The following is a 9,228-nucleotide window of genomic DNA, read 5'->3' on the forward strand; positions in this document are numbered from 1 at the left end:
TGTGGATTGTAGAGTTCTGTTTGTGATGGGGTTTGGCGGCTTTGGTCTCTGTATGTTCTGGCCTTCCTTTGAGAAGCCATAACAGTTATTATAGGGCTTAGAAATAAGCTCTAAAATTCTCAATCACGTTTGAGTGGACTTCGCCTTCAAAGGTGATTGTGGTGTTTCGGCACTCTGTTACATTTGGCGTCGTCGACAGGGATGGGACTCGACATGATATGTTCAGGAATGGCATTATGGCCACTGAATCATTTTCGTGCTGTTCCCATTCCACCAACCTGGGAGGGACCTAAGCTTGGCGGGTCCATGGTTCAGAACTTTGGGGACAAAGTTCATTCAAAGGGGGTCGAGTGTGACAGGGAGACTACCGTCGCCCTTCACAGCAGACTCTGCAGAGTTGTGAGCCTTAGAAGTTGTGAGCTATTTATAGCTACCTCGCAAGGCAACACCTGTGGATTGTAGAGTTCTGTTTGGGATGGGGTCTGGCGGCTTTTGTCTCTCTGTATGTTCTTGCCTTCCTTTGTGTGGGCACAAACTGGTACATGAAAATGTTCAACACGTGCTCTAAGACGGCGTACCGCCACGCTGTCTGTCTCTGTCTCGCGATTCACCCGGCGAAGCCGGGTATTCCTCTAGTATATATATAGACTCGTCGGCATTATACTTGTCTCGTCTAAATATCGGACCCTATTGCTTCGCTGAAAACACAGTAGCTGTTAATATATGTAGATCGAAGACTGATACCACAATGATCGCGCAGGATTTTAACACGCTCTGGTTTGCAGCACCATTAATCTCCTTTCGACCACCTCTCGAAAGCATCCGCCTGTCCACAGCGACCATTCCCGAGGATCCCAGACGAGTATTTCTTCTGTGGCGATCTCATTTCTATATTGACCATCTATCTATAACGATCGCTTCTGTTCGGTCCTTTGGGTGGTCGTTATAGACATGTTCTACTGTAGCAAGCCGAATTGTTTTCTTGGCAAGGACTGTGGCTTTAATCTTACTCTGAATCTGTTCACAGGGCACAACTGAGACAACAAAGGATTAAAATCTGTCTCCAAATATCGCCGTCGTTTTCAGCAGTGCCTCGCACACAAGAGTGTTACGTTACAGTATTTTTATTTTCGACAAACATATGGTTGAATAAAAACCTTCCAGTCTGCGCATAACGCGAAGCTGATCTTTGACTACCAGCATGGCGGATGGCAGAGCAATGTCACCGGCTGACCCTCAGGGTGACCTTGACACGGACTATCTTCTGGGACCTCCATCCAGAGGAAATAGCGTCTCCCGCTCTCCTCCGCCTTCTTACGGCTCCGTGGTGGAACAGACTGACCATTCCACCGTACCCAAAACAACTAACACCAGTAGTTGTTACAATACCGTGGGAAACTTTCCTTCAGATTCTCATTCTGGAGAAGTTCAAACTCAAAGTGGTAGTGCCGGCACTGCTGGGAATTTTCCTCCCAGCAGCGGAGCACAGCCAACGGCTGAACGACCGAGCTCTCTGATCCAGAAACCTACGTCATGGTCCTCTCCCCTCTCCTCAACGTCACCGCCATCAGAGCACGCACCAGACGTGTCGAATCCGCAGGGATTCGGGTTACCGGACCACCTGGTGTTCCGAGCCCGGCTCTTGTCGGCTCTGGTTCTCACTGTCTACATGGCCGCCTACATCGGGGCCTCTCCGCTGACCTCTCAGTACGTCTACCTCCGTCTGATGCCCGACTACGTCAACGACTCCAGCGACAGCGACAACAGCACCGCGGACCTAAGCCCCTGCACCGCCAACGCCAGCGACCCCAGAGTGGAGGCCATGGCTGAACTTCAGGTGGGGGGAATAGACGATGTTCGGAAATAACTCAAAATGAAAAACAAGGGAAAGCAACTCTTCCAAAACCCATACAGACCCGACAGAGTTATTTCCGAACTTCGTCAATAGACGAATTCTGAAAATAACTCTGTCGGGTTTGTATGGGTTGTGAAAAAGTTAATATCCTTAACTTTTCCTCTGACAAATTACTTTACATGTGCTCCTGTCCACGTGTTTCCGACACACCCCTCGCCAGTGATTGGCCCCGGCCCCTGCAATGTTTGTTCGAGTAAAAAGCAAGAGCATTCACTCTTTCACAGCCCATAACCCCGACTTAGTTATTATCAGAATTCGTCTATTGACGATGTTCGGAAATAAATCTGTCGGGTTTGTATGAGTTGTGGAAGAGTTGCTTTCTCTTGCTTTTCATCGCTTTTCCACAGAAACATCGAGGCAAGCTGCACGTGACAGTGTAGGTTGGCTTAGTGTTTCTATGGAAACAAGGGAAAGCAACTCTTCCGCCTCCCATGTACACGTTTGACAGAGTTATTTCCGAACATTGTCTATTTTGATTTCACATAACTTACTCTTACGATATTTGACCTGCTTTGTTCAATTCATTGTAGACTGTTCGTTTCATATTCATATGGCACCTGACCTTTAAATAGTGAATACTTAGCGTCGGTTTATGATACCTTTTCGGATGTTGTTTCTGGGGTGTTTTTTCCTTAAAATATATTTTCCGTCTTTTAATTTAACTTTAATTTTGAATGAACTGATGAGTTATGGGTTTTTTCTTCCAGGGAGCCGTGGCGGAAATGTTCCTGTACTTCTCTCTGGCCAGCACGGGTCCAATGATCCTGGCTGCCATCGTCATGGGGTCCTACAGTGACGTCATAGGTCGCAGGTTCCTCTTCCTCGTCCCCACAGTCGGCGGCCTGCTCAAGATTATCATCACTGCAGTCATCATCAAGTAAGGGATATACCTGACACGGTCTTGCTTCTCATCGTCGTTTTTGTATTTGTCTGTCGTATATGTCGTCTGGTGGCTAAATACAGACGACAACAAGAGTGAGTGACAGTAATGTGGAACCAATCTCCTGGCACCTGAGAAAATACCAAGTATTGAATTGAATAAGCGACTGTTATCCTCATTCCATTTCATTCTTCGCGATACCATCGATGGGAAATTCGGATCGCTTTTTTTGTCAGCCGCCTGTACCCCCTGTCTCACTGAACGAGGTCTGCTACATGCGATGAAGGCGACACGGGGGTGGGACATGGATGCCGTCTCTGAGTCATGATAACAAGTTGAGACGGAGCCTTCCTGGCCTAGATTCGAGCCTGTAATTTGAGGATCACGAGTCGAGGGCCGGTATGCAGGAATCGAGCTGGGAGACTTGGTCCGGGAAAAAAGTCTCTCACCTCATCTCTTGCATAATTATATAATGTACCCACCAACTGAGCTGCAATCAAACGTTACTTGGATATAAACCCGTTTCTGTTTCTCTGCAGTAATTTTTCTCCTGCATTCATTAATTCATTTTCCTAATGCATTTATCACTACTGTTTGAACAGATTGGAGCTGAGCCTGAACTACTTCTACGCGGTGAACGTGCTGGAGGGTTTCAGCGGGTCCTTCGCCGGACTGCTGCTGGCCACGTACGCCTACACAGCTGACCTGACCGCTCCGGCCAAGTCTCGGACACTGGCCATCGCCATCCTTGAGGCCTGCCTGGCCATAGCCGGCGCTGGCTCGGACATTGGTGTGGGCTACCTTATACAGGTACGTGACGGTCTGCAGAACAAGCATTGACCTTAACGGGCAAATTATCCGCCCGTGGTGACACGGGGGTGAGACATGGATACCGTCTCTGCACAAACAGTTCCTCCTGTCAAATTTCATAAAGATCGGCCCAGTAGTTTAGTCTGAATCGCTCTACACACACACACACACAGACAGACAGACAGACAGACAGACAGACAGACACACATACACCACGACCCTCGTTTCGATTCCCCCTCGATGTTAAAATATTTAGTCAAAACTTGACTAAATATAAAAACACAACAAGAGTGTTCCGATATAACTTTTCACTGGTAACTATCGATTGTAATAATTTTTTACTCAGTCTTAACTGATTATACATTAAACTCACACAGTCTCTCTGGGCTGCAGAGACAGCATTACGTCCCTTTACTGAGTAGGCTCTTGTAGGCGCTATATTGATGTGATCGATTGTTGCAAAATGTTGATTCAAATTAAAGATGATTTCAGCCTGTTGTAACAAACTAACACTCTACTCTGAGAAAAAAAATCATTGTGTTCAAAATAGATCGAGACAGCAGCAACTAGCTAGCTGCATGCGCTGAGTGTCACTGAGAGAATTGTTACACAGTTCAAGACTTCCCCTGTGTAAGACCTTGCTTTTTCATATGCATCATTCATGACCTGTGAAAAGGGTATACCTTTTTGTGCCAGTCGAAGGGTTGCCATTTCTAGAACGAGGCAGCTCGTTTCCGGAAATGCGGCGCTTTGTTGGAAATCAAATGAGGTTTTGGGAAATCCCGATTATTCCAACTCTGCCCCGGATTCTTACTTTGCGCCCAACATAAACATTAGCAAGAACAGCAACTTGTATACACTCAGAACACCTTAAAGCAATTTAAGGAACAACAGGGCCTTAAAGAGTACTTAAGCACGAACATACAGCAACATAATGTCTATATCCATTCATTGTTGACATCTAAAAGTAATATATAGCCTTGGATTACATAAACTAGCACGTGCAACTCAATCAATCTAAAAATAGATTTTAGGCGGAATAAAACATGGCCGCCGCTCAGATGTAGGCCTAATTAAAGGCAGAGTAAGCCTCCCGTAAACCATCACAGATACGGTCAGGCTTTTACACACAGTACAAACACCATTTCATTTAAACACTCACCAATTGAGAACATCCTAGGTGCCCTCCGTAAAGAGCGAACAATTTTCAAAGAATTTATTTTTGCGTGGTTTATCTTACCCCTGAGCCATCGTGAACCCGTGTGATCCAGTTTTCCCTTTTCACAATGCAGTCGTCATAGTTAGTCATTTGAATGCGACTCGACGTGAGCTTATCTACAATAGCACGTTTTTTGTATGCACGAAACAACGGCTGTGGTTCACAAGAACTCTAGCGATGGCTTTTGACTGTTGAGAGGAACGGCGATTTGCACTGATAAACCGGCCGTCGTCTGCTACGACCCTTGCGTGACCCTGCTTCCGGGCTTTTCTTTTTTTTAAACTTTCACAACTTCGAATTGTTCTGATCTTGTCTTGATGAAAAACGAATTCTTTTATGATTAAAGAATGTTTGTGTAACAAGCTGTCAATTTATTATTTAGATTTTAAAAGTTAGGTCTAGCGCAAAAACGAGGCGCCGTTGTTGTTAACGGAACAAGTCTACGAAAATAAATTCTTTGAAAATGTCTCACGCTCGACAGAAAGCGGCCAGGATGTTCCCGTTCGGTGAGCGTTCAAATGGAAGTATGCTTGTACTGTATTTAGACGCTCGGGGAGCTCTGTGATGGTTTACGGGAGGCTTACTGTGCCTTTAAGCTGTGTAGACTAGAAGTTCGTGTCGTCTGCTAAGGCGCAGAAAGTTTGTTAGGGCACTTGCTGTAAGGGCAAAAGTCTGTTAGGGCACTAAAAGTGCACATTGTCACAGAGGAACCAGGCTTTCTTTGGCGAGAGGAGAGTGCTGGATGTGAGAAAGGTGTTACCCGTGCCATGACATGCGTTCGAAATATAAAAAAAATCACTTTCTTTCTTTCTTTCTTTCGTTCTTTCTTTCTTTCTGTCCTTCATTCTTCTTGCCAATATATTTCTTTCGTTCTTTCTCTCTTTATTCTTACTTCCTGTATTTCATTCTTCCTTCTTGCCTTTTATTTTTCCTTCTTTGTTTCTTTGTTGGTTTGTTTGTTTCCTACTTTCTTTCCTCCTTTCTGTCTTTTCTCTCCCCTTTCCTTTCACTCTTTCCTTCTTTCCTTTTGTCTATCTTTTCACCCGTCTTTCCACCTTTCTTACTCCTTGTCTCACTTTCCTCCACAGTACGTCGACTACTTCTACGCCACCCTGCTCATGGTCTTCTTCGCAGCCATCGCCGTGGTGCTGGTCTGCTTCCTCCCAGAGACCATCGGCAGACGATCCAGCTCCCATCACCCACAACATCCACTTCCTTACTCCCCGAACGGCTCCTGCTCGGACTCCTCCACACCAGCCCAGCAGTCTGAGAGACACAACCCCTTCAAGTACGTGAAGCACATCTTCGGATTTTACTTCACGGCCGGGACGAAAAGGAGGCGAGCTCAGTTCGTCGTGGCTCTGGTCTCCCTGTCTCTCACGCTCATCTCCTTCCTAGGCAGCAGCAACGTGTCGGTCCTCTATCAACTCAACGCTCCGTTCTGCTGGGGATCTGATATGGTGTGTGGGGGTGGGATATGGGGGGGGGGGGGGGTTGGTGGGGTGGTGGTAGAGGGGGAAGTGGTGGGGGGAGAGAGTGTGTGTGTATGTGTGTGTGTGTGTGTGTGTGTGTGTGTGTGTGTGTGTGTGTGTGTGTGTGTGTCACTTACTATGAACTGCTCCTTGTTGTAATTTGTGCAACAGCTATTTGTTGATGTTTTAGTCGTCGTTGTTGTTATTGTTCTTATTGCTGTTGATGTTGATGTTGTTGTTGTTGTTGTTGTTGTTGTTGTGCTCCTCATGGTAGTTCCCGATGATGATGATGATGATGATGATGATGATGATGAATACGACAACGATAACAATTATACGTTTTCCAGAAAATACATTATAACTTAAAATAAGAGCTAGGAAATGAATTAGGTTCTTGAAGGCCAGAAGATTAAACGAATGGCACTTGAACTGTTGTCTTTCAACACAAATTCAACTTTTGTCTTTGTTTGCAACAGATTGGTATCTATGGAGGAGTGAACGTGATGGTGCGTGCGTTTGGCAGCGTGCTGTCTATACACTTGCTACACCGCTGTCTGTCTGACGCCGCCATTGCTGCTGTGACCTTGCTCACAGGCGCAGCCTCCAACCTCGTCTTCGGCTTTGCTACGTCACCACTTTTGTTATATGTGTGTAAGTTACGTCATCGGTTTTGGTGTTTTTTGGCTCACGTAAGTGTAGCCTATGCGATGCTAACTTTTATCTGTCTGTGCGTGCGTGTGTGCGTGCGTGCGTATGTATGTATGTCTGCGGTAGAAACTTTGACATTTGACTGAACATCGAAATACTAATTTTACCTGGTTATTATTCAAGCAACAGCTTCAAAGTATTGAAGCAATGATCAACATTTTGTCGGCACGTATGTAGTTAAAGTGTGTATCCAAAGATAACGGGTGGTGGGGTTTTGTTTTGGCAGGGGGGGGGGGGGGGGGTAAAAACAGCTGACTGGTTTGTGTCGTGTGTGGTATGTAGACCAGGTCAAGGGTCAAGGTTAGGTCAGATCGCGTGAAGGATTGTGGTATCACCGAGTTGCAGTTCGCCGATTCGGAGAAGACGATTTTACATTGTTCGGTTTCGTAGCTCCAGAAATATAGATAAAGAAGATACCAAAGGAGATTTCCTACAGGTTAATCTGCACAGCGTATTTCCTATGGAAAGCCGTTTGGCTCATAACCATTACACGTGTAATAAAACATAAATACACGCGTAATAAATGATTAATACACGTGTATTTATTTCTTATTGCACGTGTAATTTATCTTTTTATATTTAGTCAAGTTTTGACTAAATATTTTAACATCGAGGGGGAATCGAAACGAGGGTCGTGGTGTATGTGCGTGTGTGTGTGTGTCTGTGTGTGTGTGTGTGTGTGTGTGTGTGTGTGTGTGTGTGTGTGTAGAGCGATTCAGACTAAACTACTGGACCGATCTTTATGAAATTTGACATGAGAGTTCCTGGGTATGAAATCCCCGAACGTTTTTTTCATTTTTTTGATAAATGTCTTTGATGACGTCATATCCGGCTTTTCGTGAAAGTTGAGACGGCACTGTCACGCCCTCATTTTTCAACCAAATTGGTTGAAATTTTGGTCAAGTAATCTTCGACGAAGCCCGAACTTCGGTATTGCATTTCAGCTTGGTGGCTTAAAAATTAATTAATGACTTTGGTCATTAAAAATCTGAAAATTGTAAAAAAAAATAAAAATTTATAAAACGATCCAAATTTACGTTTATCTTATTCTCCATCATTTGCTGATTCCAAAAACATATAAATATGTTATATTCGGATTAAAAACAAGCTCTGAAAATTAAATATATAAAAATTATTATCAAAATTAAATTGTCCAAATCAATTTAAAAACACTTTCATCTTATTCCTTGTCGGTTCCTGATTCCAAAAACATATAGATATGATATGTTTGGATTAAAAACACGCTCAGAAAGTTAAAACAAAGAGAGGTACAGAAAAGCGTGCTATCCTTCTTAGCGCAACTACTACCCCGCTCTTCTTGTCAATTTCACTGCCTTTGCCATGAGCGGTGGACTGACGATGCTACGAGTATACGGTCTTGCTGAAAAATGGCATTGCGTTCAGTTTCATTCTGTGAGTTCGACAGCTACTTGACTAAATATTGTATTTTCGCCTTACGCGACTTGTTTCTTATGCTATGGAATAGCATAATGATTAAATACACGTGTAATAAATATTTCATACTCGTGTAAGAAATGATTAAATACACGTGTAATTAACATTTCATGCGCGTGTAAGAAATGTTTAAATACACGTGTAATTATTTATTACACGTGTATTTAATCATTTCTTACACGTGTATGAATTATTTATTACACGTGTATGAATCAATCATTACGCGCGTATTAATTATTTAGTACGCGCGTATGAATCATTTCTTACGCGCGTATGAATTATTTATTACGCGCGTATTTAATCATTTCTTACACGTGTATGAACAATGTTTTACACGTGTATTTAATCATTTCTTACACGTGTAAGACATGATTAAATACACGTGTAATACATAATTACTTGTCCCCGTAAGTAGGCTACAGACAGACAGATCTAGATCTAGTGTCTCGCACTCTTGCACCGTGTCACATATGCTTACTGTGTGGGTGTATCACTGTATGTGTGACGGAGTGGTTCAGTTTGTGTTACTACACTGTTTGTCGATTTCTTACGTGAGCTTTGAAGGCTTCGCCTATTGTTTCACTGATTTTACATATATGAAGATTCTGGTGGATTTTGCCTTTCATATGCTTAGAACGGTGTTATGTGTGTGGTGGAGGGATGGGGATATACTCCGTGTGTGTGTGTGTGTGTGTGTGTGTGTGTGTGTGTGTGTGTGTGTGTGTGTGTGTGTGTGTGTGTGTGTGTGTGAGGAGGAAGGGGGGACTGC

At 44.0% G+C, this 9,228-nt stretch overlaps 1 protein-coding gene across 1 annotated transcript; it reads left to right on the forward strand.

Annotated features, from left to right (window-relative positions):
* Positions 1 to 1,033: 1,033 nt before the first annotated feature.
* LOC138955898 (proton-coupled folate transporter-like) lies at positions 1,034 to 6,947 on the forward strand (the record flags this gene model as incomplete). The annotated part of the gene is given in 5 exon segments (XM_070327405.1): positions 1,034 to 1,837; positions 2,623 to 2,792; positions 3,398 to 3,605; positions 5,913 to 6,284; positions 6,773 to 6,947. Coding segments are annotated over 5 exon segments (1,561 nt in total), but the record flags the coding sequence as incomplete, so codon positions are not given.
* Between the last annotated feature and the right edge of the window lie 2,281 nt (positions 6,948 to 9,228).

This window comes from Littorina saxatilis, unplaced genomic scaffold (assembly GCF_037325665.1).
Source record: "Littorina saxatilis isolate snail1 unplaced genomic scaffold, US_GU_Lsax_2.0 scaffold_1888, whole genome shotgun sequence".
NCBI classification, from domain to species: Eukaryota; Metazoa; Mollusca; class Gastropoda; order Littorinimorpha; family Littorinidae; genus Littorina; species Littorina saxatilis.